Raw genomic sequence first — 24,970 nt, forward strand, 5'->3', positions numbered from 1 at the left:
TAGACATCCCCTTTCAACTCTCCTTGCTCCCCAGTCCTCATCAACATTTTTGGGGAGAGGGAGACTTCCATGAGGGCAGCAACAGAATATATATGTTTTTTTGCTACATTTGAGGTTCCCTGGAGGCTATTACGTTAAGGTGTGTTCTATTGAAATAAACTGGACATGTCCAAGTAATGGGTTTAGGAGCAGAGTAGCAATCTAATTACTGAACAAGCAGAACAGATATTCTGGATAGCAGAACTTGCTTTACTTGCTTTACTATCCTCTTAAGGCCTTAAAGCCCTTAACGGCATCGGAGCGCAATACCTGGCGGAACGCCTCTCCCGCTATATACCTACCCGGTCACTGCGCTAGACGTCGAAGGCCCTTCTCCGTGTCCCAATGCATAAGGAGGCACGGAGAACGACAACTAGAGCTAGGGCCTTCTCGGTGGTGGCCCCCGAACTATGGAACGCCCTCCCTGACGAGATACGCCTGGCGCCTTCTCTGTTATCTTTTCGGCGCCAGGTAAAGACCTACCTCTTTGCCCAGGCATTTTAAAAAATTTTAAATTGAATTTAAATTTGGAATTTTAATTATGTTTTATTGTGTACTGTATTGTATTTACATCCGCTTGTATTTTAATCTGTTTTATTATGCTGTTCACCGCCCTGGGAGCTTATTGCTATAGGGCGGTCTAGAAATGTAATAAAATAAAATAAATAAATAAATAAATAAATAAAATTATTGCTATACCCTCATGATTGCTAAAAGCACTGCAGAAGCTGCAATCCCAACCATACCTTTATGGTGCAAGTTCTGTTGAAACCAATAAAACATCCAAAATGAGCAGAGTACTGTCAGCTGCAGGTTAGAATACTATCAGCTGCAGTAGAAAAAACAGTAAGTTGAGACACAGACAGGGTGATGACTATGGCCATCCTTCTATGTGTTGCTATATACAAAATACTGTACACACAATCTGGGCACCATCTAGTGGAGACAGTGTGTATCAGATTAATCCCCTCACCATTCCCTGTTTCTACCTTTCTGTCATTTATATGCAGGTTAATCCCCTCACCATTCCCTGTTTCTACCTTTCTGTCATTTATATGCAGGTCTTCTTATAATACAAGGAAATAACATTGCTTTGATGCATTACCATGGAGCTTAAAGATTTCTTTTTGTGTCTAGGACATAAAAGAAACCCCTTTCAAAAATTAAATATAGGCCCATTAGTTTTATTTTTGAGCTGCACAGATTAATATGGACCAAAACAGGTTTGACTATGGCCACATTCACACCAGATATTTATTCCACTTTTATTCCATTTTAAACAATCATGCCTTCCTCCAAAGAATCATGGGAAGTACAGTTGGTGAAGTGTGCTGAGAGTTGTTAGGAGACCCCTATTCTCCTTGCAGAGCTACAGTTTGCCGGAGTGGTTTAACAGGCATTTCCTCTTCCCAGAAAGCTCTGAGTTGTTATCTACACCTGTTATAACCAGCTTGTTCTGAATAAAAGCATCACCTAGAACAGCTTTCCCCAACCTAATGCCCTCCAGACAGCTGAGGCTGATGGGAATTGTAGTCCAAAACATCTGGAGGGCACCCTAGGCTGTCCTAGAATAACATCGTATCTGCACCAAATCCACTTGTTACAACACAGGCATTCTCAATCAGTGCTGCAGTCCTGCAGTTATCAAATTTCCCTTCCCTTCTCTGACTTGGCAAAATACAAGCCTCAAGTCAACATTTTAAAAGAAAATTATCTGATAACTGTCCGGTACTATTTTCTCCTTTATCTTTTGAAAAGACTTTTCTTTCCAATGTCCATATCGATCCCCAACTGAACCTATAAATATTGACCAGCCTATTTTGTTGATCTTTCCACCGTTAACCACTAAAGGATTTACGGGTGCCAAGCTCTTTTGTTGAATTAACAATGTTTGGGAGTGGGTTTTTACAAATATCCTCTGATGACTCACAGACGAAAATAAGGATACTCATGCACTGTTCTAATTTCTGCATATCTATAAACAGTAAGACTAGTGTTTGTATAGTTTACTCCTTAATTGTGACAAGGGTGAGCATTTTATGCTTTTGCTTGATAAACATAGTTATGTTAGAAGCTTTGTTATATCATAGACAGGGTTCTAGTCGTCCAGGGTCACGTGTGTGTGTGTCATAGACCTCTTACTTTTTTGAGAGCAGGATCCAAGCAGGTCCCTATGTACAGACTGATCAGCATGAAAGGGGTGCATGTTAGCCACTGCAAAGAGTCTTCTCACTTGGCTAACAACATGCTTCCTTGGCCTTTCTTGCTGAATAGAGTTAATCAGAGTGAAAGGAGGTGAGCCAGTTACTGAGAAGACACTTCTCAGTAGCTAACAACATGCCTCCCCTTTCCTGCTGATGGGCTCCTAGGGTAAATGATAAGTGAGCTTCATAGCAAAGTACCTTTGTCTCCCAAATCCTAGCCCCAATTTGGCTTCATTCCTGAGGATTTGAAGGGGGAAGGGGGACTTGGAAAAGGCTTTGCGAGTCTTCCCCCCTTCCCGCTTTAACTGCCTGACACTGCAGAGTTAAAGGCGAAGGGGAGGTGATTTGCTCAGGCTTTCCCAAATCTCCCCCTCCCCCTCCAGTATCAGGGAATGGGAAGGCTTTCATAAAGGCTTTAAGGCAGCCCTTGATCTCCAATTTGAGCAAAGGGAGCGCAAGAGGTGTCTTAAAGCCTTTGCAAAAGCATCTTTGTAGTAAATTGTGTGCATGTACTGCTTCAGAAGGCAATTTTGCGCAGGGCTTTAATCCCTACTCAGCTGCTGAGCAGAAATTAAATCCTGCTGCTGTTGCTGTGCGATCTTGTTCCCTACTGAGAATAGGATTGAGCAACCAAGGCAGGATTAGCTGGTGGGTTAACATGGTTTGGTGCAAGGGACCCCTGAAGGGCCATGATTGATGCAGAGGCTGGAGGTTCCTCACCCCGCTTTAGATACTTGCCCAGGGAAGTAAATGGTTGACCCATGTAAAAGATCCCCCTCCTGCAAGCATGTTTAAGGGTCATATGTGCAGTGCACATACATGCAGACTCTTGGAGACACATGTAACTTTTGCTAATGATATATATATATATATATATAACAGGGACCCTCTCTCGTAAACAAGGTCAGTGGAAGCATATGGTAGTACACTAGGTGAGTAAACTGAATTTGCTTTAGAAAATTCTTCACCTCCTATTCTAGTGTCTGTTGGGGTTGCCAACCCTTATGGGTCAATGGGCATTTTGAATTTTTAGAAAGTGCTGTAGGCATCAGCCACTAATGGCTGATGTGTGTGTGTGTGATGACATAACACAAAATGACTGTCGTGGGGATGTGGCATAATGGCTGCCATATCTAAAACATAAAACAGATAGTGTTTCAGAGACAATTAGGTGCATCCATAATTAAACATTCTGTCCATCATAATTTCACTAGTATTTCTTTTTTTTCTGTTTCAGATATGTGTGACCCAGGTAAATGTGTCATAACCACTTCAGCAAGAGCACTGTGGATTTTTGAGGTGATATTTACTGAGACCTTTCCTGGGTGCCATAGGGGGTAATGTTGCCTGCAAGTGCCATGCTGGAAATACCTGGTCTATATTCTTCCCCCAGAACTATTCTCACTGTATTTCTTGGTACTGTTTTTCTCATGAACTTTGTGCCCCTCTCATTCTTCTCGAATTTGGAACATAAGAATCACTGCCTAATTTAGCCCCTCCTTTTTTAATGCTTCCTGTACTGGTTACATGTCACACTGACAATCCCACTAGGTAAGACTTTAGGATTCTATTGCCCCCTGGGGTAGAAGTGACAAATGTACATAAGGGACAAAGGGACAAATCTAGGATTTTAATGTTTACCTATTTATTGGGCTATCCCCCTCCCCTTATGAAAACTAAGTAGAAGAGACAGGGGGGATCAATGCTCTTTCTGATTAAGGTCTTTATTGCATGTGAAACTGTTGTTTTTAGATATTAGAGACAGGAAGGACAGGCTCTGGTGCTGGGTAAAATTTATTGTAAGCTCGACGCATTTCAGAAATTATCCTTCTTCAGGAGCTAAAAACATTAAAACAAACAAATCAATATCATGGAGACAACACCATGGTCTTAAACATTAACAAAATACTTTAAAAGACCACACTCCATATAACTCACTTTACAAATATTTTAAAATGTTGCCATAAAGAATGTGCATTGCCTGGACAGAGTAAAGGAAACAGATCTCCACAGGTCAGTACAGGTCTATGTCTTCATTTTTCTGGGGAGGGTGAGAGAGTTTTATGTTGAAGCTGTTTTGTCATGGCCAGTACAAGATTCTGTCTAATTTGAGCCACACAGTATAGTTTTATAAGATGTTAGTTCAATGTTAATGTTCAGGGATACAACATAATGGTATTTTAAAATGTGTGTAAAGTGAGTTATATGGAGTGTGGTCTTTAAAAGTATTTTGTTAATGTTTAAGACCATGGTGTTGTCTCCATGATATTGATTTGAGTTTGTTTTAATGTTTTTAGCTCCTGAAGAAGGATAATTTCCGAAACGCGTCGAGCTTACAATAAATTTTACCCAGCACCAGAGCCTGTCTCTCCTTCCTGTCTTCAGTTTGGTGCCTGTTCCCTTTTGTTTCTACCGTTTTTAGATATTAACCATCTATAAAATGTCCTGCCAATGAAACTGCAAATATAGGACACTGTTTTTATTGCAGGTGTCTCTGTGTGTCTATCGCAGGTGTCTCTGTGTGGGGAACTGTGAGTGAATGATTTACTACAGTCATACATTGTAGTCTTATTAATATTGCAGATTAATTGTTGAGACAAAGAGAAATTTACGAGAATCCTGCTGTGTAATCCAGAGTTATCAAGTCTCTCCATGGTGGTATGAACGCAGCAAGGACAGGGACTGCACAGTTGATCTTAACGGAAGCAGTAGTGAAGGGGGTGTCTAATTTCCTGTGGGCAAATTTGTGCTCAAAACCATCACTGTAGCTTTCTCAGTCCCCTTATTTCCTCCCTGTCCATGAAGTGGTTTTAGGAGAGGGTGCTATCTTTATCACCAAAATTGCCCACAGGGGAAAAGTTAATTACCCCCTTCCTCCAGTATTATTATTAACTTCACAGCCTTCCCTTCCACTGAAAGAAAAGTGGTTTGTTTTTTAAAATTATTTTTAAAAGTGTAGTTTTAGCCTTAGGGCAGGGATAGGAAAACTGTGGCCATCTAGAGCAGCCTTTTTCAACCAGTGTGCCTCCAGATGTTGTTGGACCACAACTCCCATCTTTTCTGACCATTGGCAATGCTGGCTGAGGCTGATGGGAGTTGTGGTCCAACAACATCTGGAGGCACACTGGTTGAAAAAGGCTGATCTAGAGGTTGCCATCCCTGACCTTTGGCTGTACTGGCTGGTGCTGATTGGAGTTGGGAGTCCATCATCTGTAGGCAGTGACAATGGGTGGCTGTTTCAGACTAAAACCAGGAGCACATTCCACTGCTCCACTGAGATAGAGCTACCAGCTGCTGCTGGCTGTAAGGCAACAGATTCCCCATTCCTGCTGTTATTGCCCTCTATTCCTTCTACCACTGGTTATTTTCTGTTAATGACTTGTTTGGCTTTCCAGCATCCCCACCCCCACAAGTACAGCAAGTTAATTAAATTGTCCACCCACCTCATGCTCAATTGCACTGCAGATGCTCTTGTGTTTATTTATTTCATTTATATCCCACCTTTCCTCTAAGGAGCTCAAGGTGGTATATAAACTTCCACATTTTATGCTCACAACAACCTTGCGAGGTAGGTTAGGTAGTCAGTTACTGGCCCAAGGTCATACAATGAACTTCGTGACCAAGCTGGGATTTGAACGCTGGACTCCCAGGTCCAGTCCGACTCAGTCTAACCACTACACTACACTGGCTCTCCCAATTGACCTGCATGCAGATACTTCCTGCCTTTAGCCTTACTGAAGCGCAAAACAAGCATTCCACGTCAAAACGGAAGCTGGCTAATGCGTGCGAGTACATTCTTTTTAAGGTCTATGGCTCCTCTTTCGCGCCTTTTTCTACGTTCTTTCAAGTCTGCCTCCCAGCAACCGTTATATTGCCACTATTTAAATATCGCTCTGCTTTCTTTCGGCCCTTACGGGTAAAGTAATTGGTTAGTCAAAGCAGATAGCGATTGGCCAAACTTCGAAGTGAGGCGGGGTTAAAACGGTAGTAATTCATATTTTCTCTTCTTCAATCCGTCTCCTATGTAGCGGGCTTTAAGCTTTTTGTCCAGGCGTCTACCCTTGTATGCGCGCGCATTTGCGCAAGGACCCTTCTGAGCTGTGCCGGCCATCTGCCTGAATCTGAGAGAACGGAGGGAGAGGCCGTAGTTGTTTAGCGTGGAGCAGAAGCGGGGGCGACCACCAAACAAGCGTGGGGAACAACGTGCCATAATTTTTACCGCCTTACCTGACCTGCGCGGGTGGCGCCGGTGACTAGTAGTAAACCGGCGTTCGTGCCAGTCGCTGTAAGAAGCCCGGCGCGAGAAACGCGTTTGGAAAACGGGTCCTGGCTGTGTGCAAAACGCGCCAACTTTCCCTTTTGGGGGGGGGTGGCTGAGATTGGAGTAACCCAATAAACTCTCAGTCTACAGCAATTGGGGAGGGGGCATATTCCGGGATAGCGTCTTCCTTTCGCCCCCCTGCCGGCCTTCCCTCCCTCCCACGCCTTACCAGCCGGGACCTGGCAGAACGAGAAGATGTAGCGGGTGAGGAGATGCGGCCGCGCCACCATTAGTGAGCCTGAGAATCGGCAGCGGAGGGTGCGAGCGATTGTGCGTGTTTCCATCTGACGGGCGGAAAGCTGTCTGCCCCCTCCCCATTTCCTCTCACTTCCCTCCTTGTTCCTCTGGTGGGTTTCTGAGGCAATAACCATGGGAGGGGGAATCTAATCTCGCCGCCTCTGAGAGTCTGGAACCTCGAGTCATAGCCCGTTCTCCCTGCCTGCCTCCTTTTCCCGCCCTACAATCTGGGGTACGTTTCCAACGTTGGTAGCTTGAATGAACTGAGGAAAGTCCTCCACTCCCTCTCCGCGGCTTTTTTTTTAGGGGGGAAGGGGAAGTTATGAGTCCCTGTCTCTTTTGAAGGGGTTTCTTTGCTTTCGGTTTTCCTGCTCGTCGCAGGAGGCGCCACGCTTGTTTAGTGACGGCGAGAACATTTAGGGATCGGGTTTTGAGGCTGCTGCAACCAGAAAGTAGTGTTTGGGGGAGGGGGGTGATACCGCGGAGTTGTGTGCCTGGAAATTAAATCCAAGATCCTGAACATGTTTATTCAAGTACGTGGATAACTTGAGGCTTCCTTCTAAGTACGGTAGATAGGATTTGCGCCACGACCATCAACTTGCGATTCCTGCGCTGGGTCACTTCTGTCCTTTTCATTCAACATCCGGAAAGGGAAACCGCATGTCCTTAATAAAGGGAACAAATTTCCAGGGCAAAGAGAGCTTTTTAAAGGATCAAAGCAATCAGAGTTACATTGTGCGCTGATAAAGTATGATTGTTTTACCGGTTCACTTAGGGGTTACTCTTGAAGCAGTGTCGTCACAATTTCTGCTGCCACTTACAAAACGTAAACGTGGTCTTTTATATGCTTTAACAGGCATGACTGCAGATTGCAATTTTGTCTCATTCGTTCCTCAACGTTCTGGTGAGGGGGGAAAATGCCAGGCGTGTTGGCCAGTGACACTAACGGGCTTTCAAGAGGCACCTCAACGAAAAAAAGCAGACTGTCATTGAAGTTTTTTCAGAAAAGGGAAACAAAAAGAGCTCTGGATTTTGCAGACTCGGCAGAAAATGAGCAACAGGCTTCAGAATATGAGTGTTCTGAAATGTGTGTAAGAGTTTGTTTTTCAATTGCTCATCACAATATACCATGAACTTTTACAGGCTTTCTTCTTTTTTGGGGGGGGGGGAAGGTGGGTCATCAGTTCTATATTTGTGTTGGTTATAGTGCAATGCTGGGAAAAACAGAAGGGAGTAGAAAAAGAGGAAGACCATACAAGACCATACATGGATCGATTCAATAAAGGAAGCCACAGACCTGAACTGATAAGATCTTAACAGGGTGGTCCATGACAGATGCTATTGGAGGTCGCTGATTCATAGGGTCGCCATAAGTCGTAATCGACTTGAAGGCACATAACAACATACAGCTCTGTATTGCACTAAGCATGTAGTATATCAGTTGTGCAAAATCTTGCTGTGTTTTAATTATTACAGTACATTAGCTTACCATTTTTTAAAAAGTATACCCCTCCCTTGAGTATATTTGCTTCCGTTTCTCCTAGTAGAAGGCTGTAAATGGTGTTCTTTGGAGAGGCTCCTACATTATTACTAAATTCATATTGGTTACTGATATTTTATTTCGGTGGCAAATTGTTTTTTATGTAGTTAGCAGTGAATGACTTAAGAGTTGGATAGACTATACCCTACATATCCAGTTTTGGATGACATACTATTTTCAGAACAAAAAGTCAATATTTTCCTTAAAACATTAAATTTGGTGAAAAGGATTCTAGGAATACAGTCCTAAGAACAATTACTAGAAATGAAGAACTACTAAACTAAGTGTGATTTACTTCCACATAAATACATGTAGGATTGCACTGTACACTTTTATTCTTATATGCAAGTTTCTGATACCTCACAGGTTGTTTCTATATGAGGAAATCTTTTTTAAATAAATAATGGATTAAAGTGTCAAAATACAAAATGAGGTTTATGTGCTATAAGTGCTATTAATTCATTTTTGGAATTCAGTTTTTATGTAATACATAAACAGTGTATTACATACAACACTGATTGAGAAACAGTTCTTAGCATTTTAGTAAAGGTTATAATTTCTAAATTTAGAAGACATACATGTGTATATTGGAATAAAAATTATATTTTGTGTATGATAGTGACCAGGTAGTTCCTGCAGCACAGCCACTTTCACCTATCTGCTGTGACAAAAAAGACAGCATGCTACCTTTCGTGGGCTTGAACAATCTCGGCAACACGTGTTATCTTAACAGTATACTTCAGGTAAACTCATAACACATTAGAAAGTATAGTGACTAAAATGTTTTGTGTGAATGAATGGTGTTAAAAGCTTATGTTGTAAGTATTTACATGTGCTGGATAGAAGAAGTTGTGGAAGAAAGGCTGTAGAGAGCAGTATTTGTACTTTTCCCCTTAATGGAGACTTGAAGCACACACAATGTTTATTTTCTTTCAATTATGTCCCACCTTTCTTCCGTCATGGAACCCAAGGCAGCATATATGTGGTTCCCAAGCAGTCGCCCATCCAGGCACTGATCAGAACCAAAACTTAGCTTCAACATATGCTCATAACTTGGCTAATTTGCTTTTTCTTCTCATTGTCCTATATTTATATCCTGATATAAAGTGTTGTGGGACAAATATACATTGTGCACAGATACTGAAGGTACTTACCAGATTCAGAGACACATTTTTCTTAGTAAGGGTTTGCACAATACGAAAATAAATTTGAAAAGCTATATCTATCTGCGATGAGCATAGTTCCAGCCAAAGTTAAGCAATTTGGCTTAACAAGATCTTCAGTGGAAGTGTTTTAAAGTTCAAAACTCAAAATGAAAACCAGGAAAACGGAACACGAAAACTACAGTAAAACCACAATACCAGTAAAACCTACAGCAGCTTAACCCATAATGCCCCCCTCTGTCCAGATATCTGCTGTATCAAAACACTTGCCTATTGATTACTAGGCCTTGTCAGAGAATGGAGTTCTAAAACTGAAGCAAAATGACTGAAAATAAGATACATCTCCATTCTTTATATTCTTAAAAGTTCCTGGGCCTTTTGTAGAAATGTATACATGGGTAGAAAATTTAAAGGGAAATATTTCTACTATAAGATTTTACTTATAAATCTTAATTTTTTCTGTAAAGTATTGATGCACTGATTTGTGCCAGAAACACTTATATCATTTTGTAATAAAGCTACCTCTTTTGGTCAGTTTATACAAGGTCTCTGAGCCAAATCCAGCCTCTGAATAGATATAGCTTGGTTCTTCAGTTTCTAGCTCGGGCAAAAGACCTGTAAGGAGGTAGTGGCATCTGCTGCAAAAAGAATATAGCTTTAAGCTCTTTGCCTCCTCCTCCCAACATATTTAGACTTACTTCTTCACTTCTGTTTATGTACAATTACAGCGTCCTGATTTCATCTTCTAAAATTAAATTTGTATCCCATCCCTATTCTCTTGGCCACACTGCAAGAACAGGTGAATTTGCACAATCAAACCATCGCTTAATAAGCCAGGTTATGAATGAGTGGCATGTTCCTACATTCAGTCCCTTCCCTGCTGCTTTGCTAGACTCACTGAACAAGTGGCTATACAGTCAAGATTCTGTTCTTAATGATAGCTTCCCATTATATATGAATATGGAAACTATGGTTAACGGTTTACAAGCAAGCCAGGCTGTTAAGATATGGTTTAGTATCTGCTTAATATCTTGGCTTGTATGCAAAAGAACTGTATTCATCCATAAACTAGGATGTGATCTGTGTGAACCAGGTCACGTGGTGACCAATCCAAGGTCATCCAGTGAGCTTCATGGCTCAGCAGGGATTTGAACACGGGCCTCCCTGAGCTAAGTTAAGTACTTGTTCCACCACATCACACAAATGTATAGCCAAAGATGTGGTTCACATACAGTGTGCTCCTCTATTTTACTGTTTGTCTTGTTCTTATTTTAGGTACTTTATTTTTGCCCTGGCTTTAAAACTGGAGTGAAACAGCTATTTAATATAATTTCAAACAAGAAGGAAAGTTTAAAGGATGAAATTGATAAGGTGAGACTAATGTCCATTATTAGGTATAGTGTAACTAACAAAGGCCACTATATTGTGAGTTCAACATAAACTAATCAACTTTGGCTTCTTCCTTAGGGAGGAAGGATATGATGAAGTACGTTGCTTCTGTAAGCAGGGTAATTTAGACTGTGTTTAGACTGGTAATTTAGACTTTGCTTTTAACCTTATGTTAAAGCAGATATCTAGAACTGGACCAGCTGATTGATGGTGGGAGTGTGCCTTCCAAGGGGATTACCTTGTTAGTACAAAGCAGTTTGCATTGAAATCACTTGCTAAAAAGGGGGGAAGTCTGTTTTAAGTAGTGTAAGTTATTGGGAATATCTGGGAGCTCACTTTAGGTTCCTGATTGTTCATTTGTAGCCACATTCATACTTGCCCCACACCTGGTGTCATATATGACAGCAGGTGTGAGGTAAGTGGTGTGGGTTAGGAAAAATGGCCTTACATGCCAAATTTGGGCCTTATTAGGCCTGTAGGCTAGAGGTTCCCCACCCATGTTAAAACTGGTGAAATGTGATCCTGAATAGATGGATAATGCCTTACATGGTATCAGGGCTGTGGAGTCGGTACGCCAGACCTTTGACTCCGACTCTTCTATTTTTCTACTGTCCAACTCCGACTTCTTCATAAATGGCAAATGTATATCAACTAGTAATAACAAATTTACTGTAGTAAAATGGTAGCACAAGGCATTTCATCCCCACCACGTGAATCCAGAGCTTGGAAAAGTTACTTTTTTGAACTACAACTCCCACGAGCCCAATCCCTGGGGCTGATGGGAGTTGTAGTTTAAAAAAGTAACTTTTCCAAGCTCTGGATTCACGTGGTGGGGATGAAATGCCTTGTGCTACCATTTTACCACAGTAAATTTGTTATTACTAGTTGATATACATTTGCCATTTATGAAGAAGTCGGAGTCGGTACATTTCTTCCGACTCCGACTCCACCCAAAATTGCTCCCAACTCCACGACTCTGACTCCACAGCCCTGCATGGTATGGCATGGAAAACAGAACTAGGACTGAAGCACAAGGAGGCTACCTTCTACTGAGCCAGACCATTGGTCCAGCTAGCTCAGTATTGTCCACACTAATTGGCAAACAGCTCTCCAGGATTTCAGGCAGGATTCTCTCCTGGCCTTATCTGGAAATGCTGGTGATTGAACCTCAGACCTTCTGTGTGCAAGATGCTCTACCAATGAGCTACAGTTCTTGCCCGATAGATCTGCTTTAGGGTGTTTGTTAGGGCTGTTGTGTAGTCACTTTTAGAGAATAAAATCTTAATCTCTTGCAGTCTGGAATTCATTAAACACTAATTCCATATCTTCTATACCTTGCTCGCAATGAGAATGATGGTAATAACTGTCATGCCCTCACGCCCCCAAGAGGCACGGGGTGCATGCTTCAGACCCAATTCCCTCACCTTGGGCAATTGATCTGGAACCCAATCACCAAATTCCCCTTGCCAAGGCTGTGCAAACCAACATCAACCCTGCAAGGTAGAAGATAGGCTGCCACCACCCCTTTACTGGTTGAACTCTGAACTAGGGGAACTCAGAGCCCAGAAATAGGTAAACCAAGGTTCAAAGAGACAAGAGCCAAACAAACAGCCCTTGTCCAGAAACCTCTGGTAAAACCAAAGTACATTCCCTGCTTTTACTCTTGGTAGTTTGTGGTCAGTGGTCAAGGTGCTGGATTCAGAACCAACCTTACCTCACTCAATGAATACACCAGGTTAATAAGAACTAGCTGTATTAAAAAGTGCAGATTTAATATAGACATAGCAGCAAAACAATTCCTCAAAACCACACCCAACCAAGGGTTTAGGTATAACATAAGAGAGTTCAACGCACAACAGAAAATAATAAACTAACTAGCAGCCTATTCTACTTACTAAAGAGGTAGTTATTGGTAAATCTCATCTCTCCTCAGAGAGAATAGCATCAGGTTGGTAAGAAGCAGTGGAACCCCATATAGGTATCCCAAGAACATCCCAAGGGAACATCCAGTAGAATGTCCAGGGAGAAACATTCAAAGGAACATCCAGGGAACAAAGGCTATGGGTCTCAGCCCCTATACATAAGGAAAAAGACACAAAACGGTTCAGGATGAATTAACCAATCGGGGCTTTCTGATGCAATCCTATTCCCGAAGCTTCTTCACCTTTTCGCGCCTTGCAGGCCCCCCTCCCATCTCTGATCTCAACCTTCTCAGGCCCGCATGGCCTTGAGTACCAGGCTCCCAGCAGATTAGCAGAGATAAACAGGTGTTTCTGTTCAGGCCTCCCAACTGCTTGCAGCTGGAAACGAAACTTAATATTTTCCTCTCACAGAGGCCTGTCTCCTTCCAAGATGTAACTCCCACAATTCCCTGTATCTGAGCCATGTTACAAGAAAACCAGGTTAACAAATTTACAAGTTCATGACAATAACATTTATATGTTTGAAGTTATATGATGTTAATAACATTTATATGTTTGAAGTTTTGAATAATTCTATCAAAATGGCTTGAGGTGATGCGCAGAAAGAAATCATACATGAATGTTTTAAATAGGATGATAAAAACATGCAGCTAGCTGAAAAGGAGGCAAGAATTTTTTTAAAAAAATTAAACACTTCTCTGTCTTTACAGGGGGCCATTAAAGAAGATTGTCTTGCAAGCTATGAATTGGTCTGTAGTTTACACTCCTTGATTGTTTCAGTTGAACAGCTTCAGGCCAGTTTTCTCTTAAATTCAGAAAAATACATAGATGAACTTGCTACTCAACCTAGAAGACTACTGAACACACTTAGGTACAAATGCTGTATTTCTACCCATTTTTGAGCCAAATGATAATGAACCTTGTAATTTGATATAGAAAGACAGCCCTCTATTAAAGGTGTTAGATTATCCCCATTTACAAATGTTTTCCAGCAACTTCTTCAGTAGCTGCATTTATTTCTGGTCACTTGATACTGTGAGGTAGCCCAGCAACAATGCAGATTAGAGCTTTCTCTGACAGTATCAATTTAAGTGACTGATAGGCATAATCTTAAATTTCAGTCTACAGATATCTGTCATAAAATTATAGTTTTGTGTTTCTAAATACATCATAGCCTGCAAAATTTGGCAACTCATGAAGCTGTACATCTTCTCATTTTAATTTTGGGTCTCCCCCCCCCCCCCGGTTGAACTACCTTGTCTACATTTTATCAACTTGAATTGTACTTTATGTGTGTTCGTTAAAAAGGGTCCCCACCAAGTTTGGTTATGCTCATGAATCCTTGTCTAAACTGTGCCATAAGTAACAAAACTATTTTTGACTGCTGTTGACATGTCTTGCCTGTTTTGTGTATTGGATTGTGATTTTTTTTTTAAAGGGAGCTGAACCCTATGTACGAGGGATACTTGCAACATGATGCCCAAGAAGTATTACAGTGTATACTGGGACATATCCAAGAAACATGTCAGCTCTTGAAGGAAGAACTGAAACCCAAATCACTGGAGGAGCCCACAGCTGAACTAGAGAAAAAATCTAATCAGGATATTGACTGCACTGGTATTGTTGAGGATGTTAGTTTGCTCAATGGCCAAGTTAGTGAGGGCTGTGAAGATAAAGGAAAAGCAAAAAGAAAAAGTGATATGGAGGATGGCAATGAAAAGAAAAAATCCAAAGTGTCTAAAGAGAAAAATGGAATAGAAGAAAATCAGAGACGGACCCGGTCAAAGAGAAAAGCACTGGAGGAAAAACTAGAAAATCAGTCCAAAACAGCCATTAAATGTGTTGAAAATGAAAATACAAAGCCAACTCACAAAAAATCCAGACTTAGATTAAATTGGTTAAAATCTTCAAACAAGCAACCTAGCATTCTCTCTAAATTCTGTAGTTTGGGAAAGCTGACAGCAAACCTGGGAATCAAAGAGCCAATTAAAGAAATGGACAACAGTGAATTTACAGACAGTTTCCTCAAGTGTGAAAATGGTAACCAAGCAAGGAAAGAATATTGCAATTCATCTATTGAGAGCACTGTTGAAAAAGGAATTGAAAAACAATACAAGAGAGGTTAGCCAAATATTTACTTTACTGGAGTGGGAAAACCAGATTGCTGATTTGGCTGCACTCCTCTGCTTCTTTGTTGTTGTAGTAGATCTTTGGTTTGGGTCTTGTTTTTACCATAGAGTCAAGCTATGAGGGCTGAACACATGCTTTATGCTTCATTAAGGTTGCAATCTTATACATACCTGGAGTAAGCCTCATTGAATTCAGTGGGACTTACTTCTGAGGAGCCAATTTAGGATTGGCTGTAACCCCAGGAGGAAGAAAACTAAGCCAACCATGTCTCATGGCTGAGCTTTGTGTGTTAGTTCTGCGATATGCTCACTACAAGCATCAAGCCCTGGCCCTTTCTCCTGGCATTAGCTATGTATGGCAGGGCACAAGGCTGGGAAGGAAGTGATGGAGATGCATGTTTAGCCCCTTCAGTGTAGTTCTCTTGTAGGGCAAGCTGGGATGGTTGCTCCTTGTCCAAAGCAAACAAAAGTGTATTTCAGGGCTGGATTAACTAGATTTGAGTTGGCAAATATAGTGAAGGTATTACTATTGTTTCCAGTACTTCTGGATTTAACTTATTAGAAAGCTGGATTTAATTTCTTTCTTTTTTTATGAAGAAGAAAACTGAAAATAATGGCTCGGATTTCTTGTGGAGTTAGACAGGTAATGTTCTTTTTCAGATGTGAGAAGGCGCCTGGCACAGTTGTTGATTCTTTATGCATGAGGATCCTTTATCTCACCCTGTACAAAGTAATTTCCTAAATGATACACCTCCTCGTAGTCCTTTTTTGAGTAAACGTGCTGTAGGTTGCATCTGAAATATAGGGCTGTAATGACTTTAGAGTACTGTGTTCAGCATCAAAGAATACATCCCAAACATAATACCTAACAAATGAAGTGCCCGATATGAACTACATTGCTCATATAATGTGTGGTCTAAAGCGATCCAAAGAGCCACAGCTGGAGCTTTTGGCCTGAGCATAGGGTCTTTCAACTACACTCTGGAGCCTTCCCTCTTCCTTCTTCAGGTCCTCAAACCCCACACCCAGTTACAGACAAGGGACTTTGAGGAACAGTGTCAGATGCAGCATGAGGAGCTATAGTAAGACAACATTCAGAGAGCTCTCACAATATATGTTCAGGAGAAAGAGTGTAACCTAATCTAGTACGTACTTATTTTTTAGGTACAGAGTTTGCTGTCTTTGATTTAGTAGAGAGACTTTTCCAGGGTCAGTTGGTGTTGCGAACACGTTGTTTAGAGTGTGAGTGTTTCACTGAGAGAAGAGAAGACTTCCAAGATATCAGTGTGCCAGTGCAAAAAGATGAACTCTCAAAAATGGAAGAGAATTCTGAAAGTAAGTATAACCACAGGACATAATTTTAAGTATGCATATCATTCATATTCTTTTTCGCTCTTCTTGGTACTGTGTGCTAGAAGATACTTGGTAAGAGCATCAATATACCTTCCTTGCCAGCTGTAGTTAAATTACGGAGTGTACATTTCTGTATATAGATTTATCATTCCTTTTTGTTGTTGCATTCTGACAGTCCATCAGCATGTCATGTTTTCACGTTTCTATTGAAACCACTTGGAAGTGCACTTCAGATCAAAGGCCACGCCTTTACCTGCTTTCCACCTGATGTCGTATATGTCGGGGGCAGGGCAAGTGGGCATGGTTTGGTGATAACTGCCTTGCAGCTCAAATTAGGATCCTAATTTGATCCACAAGCTAGAGGTTCCCAATCCCTGTTGTAGACCATCTAGTCTGTCCTGTGCTTGTTGCAGGAAATTCAGAGGTAGAGCGTATCCCAACAGAGATCGCTGCCCAGCTCCTGCGAGGGAGAGCCCTTCCCTGTAATTGGTTCCATTCTTACCATTGATTTGTTAAAATGCTCAACTGAAACGTAACTCCTGTAATTGAAGGTCATTAGGTTACCGTGCAGCAGTGGAAAACACGGCTTTGCTTTCTTTTGTATGACAGCCCTTCAGGTATTTGAAAAGTGCCTTTTCAACATTCTTTTTAGAATGCTTTATCCGCTGGATTTTTTTTAATGCTGTTTTCAATTTTTTAATGTCATTTTTTAAAAAGTTATAACTTGCCTCATAAGGTGCAAATGCCATAGAAGTTTTCTTAATAAATATGCCCCCTCAGTCTTTTCTTCAGGTGAAACAAGCCCAGTTCCTTTAGCTTTTCCTCATAGGGCTTGTTTTTCATACCCTTTGATAATCATCGTTGTCCACTGAATTAATTCCATATCCTTCTTAAAGTACTGTCCCCAGAACTGGAAACAGTACTTCAGATGAGAACTGACAAGTGCAGAATAAGGTGGAATTGTTACTTGGAAACCAAGATTGCTTTAATGCAGCTCAAAAATCACACTGCCTTTTTTTGTAGTTGCATCACACTGTTCAAACCTTTTGACAACAGAAATAAGTGTGTGTTGTGGGAGGGTGATATGCACATGCTCCAGTATGCTGGTTTAGTCTTTGAATATTGTTATTCTATGAAAAAAATGGATTGCCTTCAAGTCGATTCTGATTTATAGCGACCTTATGAATAGGATTTTCATGGTAAACGGTGTTCAGAGGGGGATTACCATTGTCTTCCTCTGAGGCTGAGAGGCAGTGACTGGCCCAAGGTCACCTAGTGAGCTTCATGGCTGTGTGGGGATTTGAACCCTGGTCTCCCAGGTCATAGTCCAATACCTTAACCACTACACCACACTGGCTCTCTTGTTATTCTATAACATAGCCCAATTCTGTTTGCTTAAAAAAAATTGATCATATTTTCTGTAACTTTGTTGAAATGAAAATAAAGCATGGTATCCTATGTAAGGCAAGGACATACTTCTTGCACTACAGGTCTTAGCATATGGAAGGGTGCATAGTTCTAGGACCTGAAGAACTGCTCTGCAAACTAACAGGATGGTGCTAAATGCATCACTGCTGCTTCCCCACCTTGAAGAACCTGTCTTGTGTTTGGCTGTACCGAAGTAGTGCTGGCTTAGTATGGGGATGGCGACTTGGCTTTTGGGAGTCATGAGATCACAGGAGACCATATGTTTTGGAAACCTGGCATATCCATTGTGTAATTCTTCAGCCTGTTGCTACTTTTAAAATATTTACCCAATGTCTCATACTCTTACCACTGTGATCGGCAGCTTGCCTTAGTACCAGAGGAGATGTATTTAAATGTTTATAATATTGAAGAAACTAAATATAACAACTCTTCTGTAGTTTCACCAGAGCCCAAAACAGAAGTGAAGACTCTGAAATGGGCAATTTCACAGTTTGCTTCTGTGGAGAGGATTGTGGGAGAAGATAAATATTACTGTGAAAACTGTCGTCACTACACAGAAGCTGAACGCAGTCTTCTATTTGATAAAATACCTGAAGTTATAACCATCCACTTGAAGTGCTTTGCATCTAGAGGATTAGAGTAAGTATATTGAACAAACCACATGGAAAACCCTCATTAATGGAACTAAAACTTTATTCAAATATAGGCTAATAAAATGGAACCCACTTTAATTTAATTTTTGGAAAGAGGAACATGAGCTATAGTTCAGTTAAGATTGTGCTCCTGACATCCACACAGCATCTGAAAATTATGCAAGTATAGTTGTACACACATAGGCTCCTTACACGATTGGCAATCTTGTGTGATTGGTGTTTCTGAACGCATGGAGAGTGCACACAACTGTATGTACATAGACTTCCAGAAATGGTATGCATTTAAAATTACTGGTTCTATCTACTACCTTTATTTTTATTATCATTTCAAATGTTTGGTGAATGAAAGAATCATATTAGATATGGCTTAATGGAGAAATCTGTAGTGATTATTCTGTTTGAATAAATGTCAGACCACGTGTGGTGTTCAAGTTTCCAGCCCATTCTAAAATATCTCCATGCCGATATATCTCAGTGTACTTTTTCCCTTAAGCAAAATCCTCTTATTAAGAAAAAGTCACATCTTTCATTTCATCATGACACAGCCAAATGTTTTCTTGTAACTATTATTATTATTATTATTATTATTATTATTAATTAAATTTATATACCGCCCGACTAGCAATAGCTCTCTGGGCGGTGAACATAAAATAGCATAAAAATACAATGAATAACAAAATAATACTAAAATACAATCATCAATCCAATACCATAAACATTTTTAAAAGTAAATCAGTGTAACTTAAAATGCTTCAGAGAATAGGAAGGTTTTGACCTGGCGCCGGAAGGAGAGCAGAGTCGGCGCCAGGCGTACTTCCTCGGGGAGACTGTTCCATAGTTCGGGGGCCACCACTGAGAAGGCCCTAGATCTTGTCATCACCCTCCGGGCCTCCCTGTGAGTTGGAACCCGGAGGAGGGCCTTCGTAGCAGAACGTAGTGCACAGGCCGGTTCATATCGGAAGAGGCGTTCTGCAAGGTATCATGGTCCCGCACCGTATAAGGCTTTATAGGTTAATACCAACACTTTGAATCTAGCCTGGAAACATATTGGCAACCAGTGCAAGCTGGCCAGAACAGGTGTTATATGCTCGGACCGCTTGGTCCTTGTCAGCAATCTGGCCGCCGCATTTTGCACTAGTTGTAGCTTGAAAGAACTGAGGAAGGCGGGGGTAAAGGAAGGTAGTTCCCCAGGTCAGGCCAGGCTGCGAGCAACATGGTGTTTTCTGAATCCTCTCTTCCACCTCTTTTGGTCAGAGGTTAAAAGCCTAATGTATTATTATAAAGCAAAAAAGAAAAAGACTAGCATTCTTCCCTATAAATCATCCTAACGATCTCGGCACATGTGGGAGCCAGACCACGCTAAAATCTCCTCCACTGCTGCTTCTGTATCTATTCCCCCAAAGGTCCCAGGGCATGTTGCAACAGTTTTAAAATACAGCATACAATACAATGCTTAAGCAGACCTAAATGCAGACAAAGTGGACAGCTGTCTAGAGGAGTAGATTAGGCAATGGTAAGATATTTTATGCATTGCTGAAAGAGAACTCACAACTTCACATCTGAACTGACAGCTGAGAAATAGTGATTATTTTTTTACATTACTAAGGCCCAAGGGGACTGATTTAATCATGTGTAAAATTGTTCCTTCTTTCAAAACAGATGCTCTATATTTAATTATCAGAATAGTATAAACTTAATCAGTGCTTAATAACTTAGTTTTTTAAAAAGCTATTAATGACTCACATTCCAGTACATAAAATCATTTCCATTTTCTTTCAAGCATGTTATCATTATCCTCAAGTTGTATCAACCATTTCTTTATTACTTGGATTTTTAGTTTCCACCGTTTGGTGTCCAATCTTGCAGCAATGATAATGTAAAATAAAATGTAACATCTAGGCACCTAGCATCAATGAATGAGTTCCTGTAGGGTGTTCACTCCCCTGGCTTTCTCATAAGCCCATCAGCAATGCAAGACCCCGCCCCCCCTCAACACTTGTTGCTACTATTGCCATACTATCTTCCTGCTCATTCAGGCTTGTAATGTTTTCCCTCACTATGTGCAAGTCTTCCTTCCAACCTTGGAGCAACAGGGGTGGGCAGGAATTGTCATGGCACTTGTATGGCAATGCCCACTGCTCTAGTTCTAAGGTTGGGAGGAATGTTGCCGTTTGTTTGGTCACTTTGTTGTTGTGTACAGCGCGCCTCACTGTGGAGCAGCCAAACTAGCAAGTACTCCACTAGCCAGACAAGGCTGATGGGTGAGTGAGAACAAATTGTTTTATTACTTTTTTATCACCTGCAAACTCTAAAATGAGTGTCAATCCATTAAGATTCTTAAATGTGTGTTAGAAAATTCAAATAGAACTAGTCCCGTTCTTCCCATTGTTTACTTATATCTCACTGAAAGTCATAATACTTTTAAATTAAGTATTACATGACATATGTATATCATTCATTCATTGAATGAAGAGGTCAGTTTATTATATTATGAGTGAAATATGACTTGAAGCAAAAAGATTTTTCAGCAACACACTGTGTATTGAATGATATTTTTCAGTGAGACATTATAGCAATCCTCTTAATTTCCACTGAATTATATCCAGGTGACTTTTATAATGCACGAAATAATTTACCAACCCTCCCATTTATTATTTGCCACTATTTTGTGGCTTTCCTTGCATTTAAACACCCAGTTCAAGCAATAATATTGACATTAGGTATTCCCATTTCAAACTTACTAGGTACCTTGGGCCTCAAAGTTCAGTTTTGTCTTCATTTTGAATTCACTGTGTGCAAAAACTCTTCTTGCATTTTAAAAATAAAATAGGAAAACAGTGAGATATGGAATTTGGATGCTTGCTAATATCTGTAGTGCAAGTGCTTGTAGCAATTGGTTTGAAATAGGGGCATCATTGCAAAGATAACTGGAACTTATTACTGGTAGAAATTTACCCTGTTGCTAAAGCCCTGCAGCCAATTATTTAGCTGATTTGGTTGAAAACTTCAAATCAGCAAGGAATCCACTTTACACCTCCCCCTATTTAAGAACATAAGAACATAAGAAGAGCCTGCTGGATTAGGCCAGTGGCCCATCTAGTCCAGCATCCTGTTCTCACAGTGGCCAACCAGGTGCCTGGGGGAAGCCCGCAAGCAGGACCCGAGTGCAAGAACACTCATTGTTTGATACCATGCCATTCTGTTGTCAAAGGTAGCTTTGGAAGCTAGTCAACTTCTTCCCTAAGGCATACTGCCTTCATGTCTTATGGCCCAGCAAGCTCTTTAAAAGCAAATTGACTTCATGTCATTTGTGAGAGCTGCACTTGTCACTGGAACCTCTTAGCAGTAAAACATTTATGAATGTTCTGTGCCATCTTAGAGCTCAAGCAACAACTACGATGGTCAGAGTAAAAAAACGAGAGTTTCTTTTGTTATATTGCTTTACTGGATGTTTAAGTGTGAATAGTTTCAGATACGCCATTAATTATCTATTTGGAACATTGCTCAAAAACAAGCAGATTTTTTCACTATTGTCCTAAATATGAATTTGAATGCCAGGAAACATTAATTTCCAAATTTGCATGGCTGCAAAACAAAGAAAAACTGGCTTGTGTCTTGCTGTAGTGCTTTTTACCTGAACAAAAACACCTGTGCAGGTTGCATACCCACTCAGTAGTCTTTTGAAATTCAAACTCCATTTTCTGATCATTAATTATGTGACAAGAAATTAGATTGTCTTTTATAATAATTGAGAGACTCTTGTTTTGTCACTGAATTAGCAAGAAATTAGGTCTACTATCTTAATATTTTGGAAATTTGAAACTAAGCAACAGAGCCCAACGTTTGCAATTTTAATCTTACTACTGGGTGATAATGTAAATATAAAACTCCGCCCCCCAAGAATGACTGGTATACTAGAGCAACAGGAAATTAAATCCACTGAATTTTAAAGTTTTTAAACAACTTTTGTCTTATTTTAAAAAAGAGCTGTGCAAAGTGACAATGTAATCTGACTACATATATCACTTTTCTCCAAAAGGTTTGATTGTTACGGTGGGCTCTCCAAGATAAATACTCCTTTACAGACACCTCTGAAACTATCCTTGGATGATTGGAGCATAAACCCAGCCAATGAAATATATGGACTATTTGCCGTAGTGATGCACAGTGGTATTACAATCAGCAGTGGGCACTATACAGCCTCTGTTAAAATTACAAATTTAGATAGCTTAGAATTAGATAAGGACAATTTCATAAGTGATCCATTTTGTAAAATTCATCCAGAGCCACTGAATGAACAAGAAGCAAGAGCTGTCACTGAGGACTATGATGATGGTGAGGTCTCCTTTAGAGTCAGTGGAAATGCTCAACCTAATAAAGGATTGAATAAAAAGAATATAGACGCTGTGGGGCTCCTTGGAGGGCAAAAAAGCAAGCCTGATTGTGATTTGCCAAGCAACAAAGCAACCCATTCTGAGAGGATAGCTAATATGGTCACTGAAACGAGAAATGTGGAGCGTAGCCATGCTAAAGAAATTGTGGAGTTTGAACACTGTCAGCAAATTGGTACTACTAATGGACTAGAAAACAAAGTGATGCATATAATGGAAAGCTTGAAAAAGTATGAAGGAAAGTGGCTACATTTTGATGATTCTGAAGTGAAAGTTACGGAGGAAAAAGACTTTCTCAACCTTCTGTCCCCTATTTCGTCATCTACATCTACTCCATACCTGCTGTTTTATAAGAAAATTGTAGAATGAGGTTGTTTAACTATGTAAATAATTTTACATCAGATCAGCACTGAAGAGCACCTGTCAACCTACAAAATTTAATTCACCAGTCTCTTAAATTCTGTAAAAATGGGACAATATATTTTTTAAAAAGTGGAAAATTCACTTTATATATTTTATAGAGATCATTCTAGCAATACAAACCTGTATATATAGTCTGTTAAATAAAATCCCCTAAGAGCACAGTAGCATTTAAAAGTGGTTCTAATTTTATCACACTACTTGTATATTAGCTTTTTAAAAAACAAAGTTATTTGTATTCACATTCTAGAGTAAATTTGTAATTGATAGTAAAATCAAATTTTGATAGTAAAATAAATCAAATTGCTTTCTGTAAAGGAAAAATTACTCTTTTCTTCATTGCCACACATGTCAAGTTTGTATACATTCAAAGTATCAAGACTGTTTGAAAAGCAATTTCTCCTTCCCTTTGTCTCTTTACCATCGCTGTTTCTCAAATAGTCAAGGGATGTGAAGTTCACTTATGTCTGTTTCAAGGTAACTGGGTATGGTGGGCTCATGATTTGGTGTTTGGGCTTTGTTTTTTCTATATTTTATTTAAGTAACTTACTGATTTTAGTGTAAGTATGAAAATTATTTTACTTGTCCTTTTAAAGTAACGATATAAGATTAGTTATCCAAGGCACTTACATCGCTAAGTACCTGTATAGGGGATCCAAATTTATGAGGACCACTTAGATGCAGGTGAACATTTAAAGCATAAAGTTTGAAGGCAACAAATGTTTGCATATATGTGTATCGTAAGGGTATTTTACTACATTTCTAGTTTTCTGGTCCCCTCTTACAGTGAGCTAGAATTCTGTAGAGAATGAGCGTGCTTAGTTCTCATTGAGCAGGATTTGGGGGGGGGTCTTAGTTGTTTTGTTTTGTTCTGTTTTATGTGTGTACTTCGGAAAACATTGGCGTTTGACCAAACCTGATGCTGCCATCTCCCTCTGGTGCATAAGTACAGCCTTGTGTTTTGGTTACATAAGCATAGGCATTTGGAGAATGAACTATTAGGATGAATTTGTCTCGCATTATAGTTGAAAGCAAATACTGAAAATTACTGAACCCAAGAGCAGATTGAAATCTCAAGTAAAGCCACTGCTGGAAATGGCAAATTGTGTCAATGTAGTGCAGCGGTGGGCAGTCTTTGGGGTTGAGGCCTGCATTCCCTTGTAGGCAAGTGGTTGAGGGCCAAAGCAATAAGTGTCCCACACACATCTACTTCCACCCCTCCCCTTCATTCAATACATTGTGGGTTTATTTCTTTTGAAGTCTGGGAAGTGGACATCTGCTTAAAGCCATCAAATGCTCAGGCTCTCATATGGAAGGAGCCAGAGGAGATGTATTCAAATGTTTATAATATTGAAGAAACTAAATATAACAACTCTTCTGTAGTTTCACCAGAGCCCAAAACAGAAGTGAAGACTCTGAAATGGGCAATTTCACAGTTTGCTTCTGTGGAGAGGATTGTGGGAGAAGATGTTTTTAAAGTTTAAAAAAATGTTTTTAAGATGTTTTATTTTAATATATTTTAAATGTCTGTATGATGTTTTAAAGTGTTTTTATTTTATTTTTTTGCCATGCTGGGCTCCTACTGGGAGGAAGGGCGGGATATAAATCAAATAATAAATAAATAAATAATAAAGTTCCTGCATCACTTGGAGTGGCACAAAACAATGTTTGCACCTGGAAATTAGAGCTTTAGAAACAGGCTGTCTTTTACAGACCCCCTTGTCCCCAAGGTCAACCCAGTAGTTTGAGGCAGAAACACAACCATACGCTGCCGGCCACAT

The 24,970-nt window shown here is 40.3% G+C and overlaps 2 protein-coding genes across 10 annotated transcripts in view; one reads left to right on the forward strand and one right to left on the reverse strand.

The window, feature by feature from the left end:
- The first annotated feature begins 3,527 nt into the window (after positions 1–3,527).
- USP1 (ubiquitin specific peptidase 1) lies at positions 3,528–23,465 on the forward strand. Of its 8 annotated transcripts, XM_061633282.1 has the most exons (10): positions 3,528–3,542; positions 4,732–4,774; positions 7,658–7,888; positions 8,961–9,084; positions 10,780–10,875; positions 13,526–13,686; positions 14,254–14,936; positions 16,109–16,279; positions 18,163–18,364; positions 22,418–23,465. In XM_061633282.1, the coding sequence occupies exons 3-10, from the start codon at positions 7,719–7,721 to the stop codon at positions 23,136–23,138; spliced, it is 2,328 nt and encodes a 775-aa protein (XP_061489266.1). In that variant the 5' UTR covers positions 3,528–3,542; positions 4,732–4,774; positions 7,658–7,718; the 3' UTR covers positions 23,139–23,465. The 8 variants fall into 8 exon arrangements, with proteins under 8 accessions (XP_061489266.1, XP_061489267.1, XP_061489262.1 ...); XM_061633283.1 differs by lacking the exons at positions 3,528–3,542; positions 4,732–4,774 and adding an exon at positions 4,237–4,256; XM_061633278.1 differs by lacking the exons at positions 3,528–3,542; positions 4,732–4,774 and adding an exon at positions 6,257–7,033.
- DOCK7 (dedicator of cytokinesis 7) overlaps positions 19,075–24,970 on the reverse strand; it is a 199,652-nt gene continuing 193,756 nt past the window's right edge. For both annotated transcript variants that reach the window (XR_009763566.1, XM_061633258.1), the window contains exon 52: positions 19,075–19,643. The gene's annotated coding sequence lies outside the window, so the exon portion shown is untranslated. The remainder of the gene's footprint in view (positions 19,644–24,970) is intronic.

This window comes from Rhineura floridana, chromosome 6 (assembly GCF_030035675.1).
Source record: "Rhineura floridana isolate rRhiFlo1 chromosome 6, rRhiFlo1.hap2, whole genome shotgun sequence".
NCBI lineage: Eukaryota > Metazoa > Chordata > Lepidosauria > Squamata > Rhineuridae > Rhineura > Rhineura floridana.

Excerpts from the sequence above, each read along its gene's own strand:
- USP1 (XM_061633282.1), top strand. The coding sequence starts at position 7,719 with ATGCCAGGCGTGTTGGCCAGTGACACTAACGGGCTTTCAAGAGGCACC. Across the intron at positions 13,687-14,253 it reads AGACTACTGAACACACTTAG|GGAGCTGAACCCTATGTACG; the intron begins GTACAAATGCTG and ends TTTTTTTTAAAG. Across the intron at positions 18,365-22,417 it reads TTTGCATCTAGAGGATTAGA|GTTTGATTGTTACGGTGGGC; the intron begins GTAAGTATATTG and ends TTTCTCCAAAAG.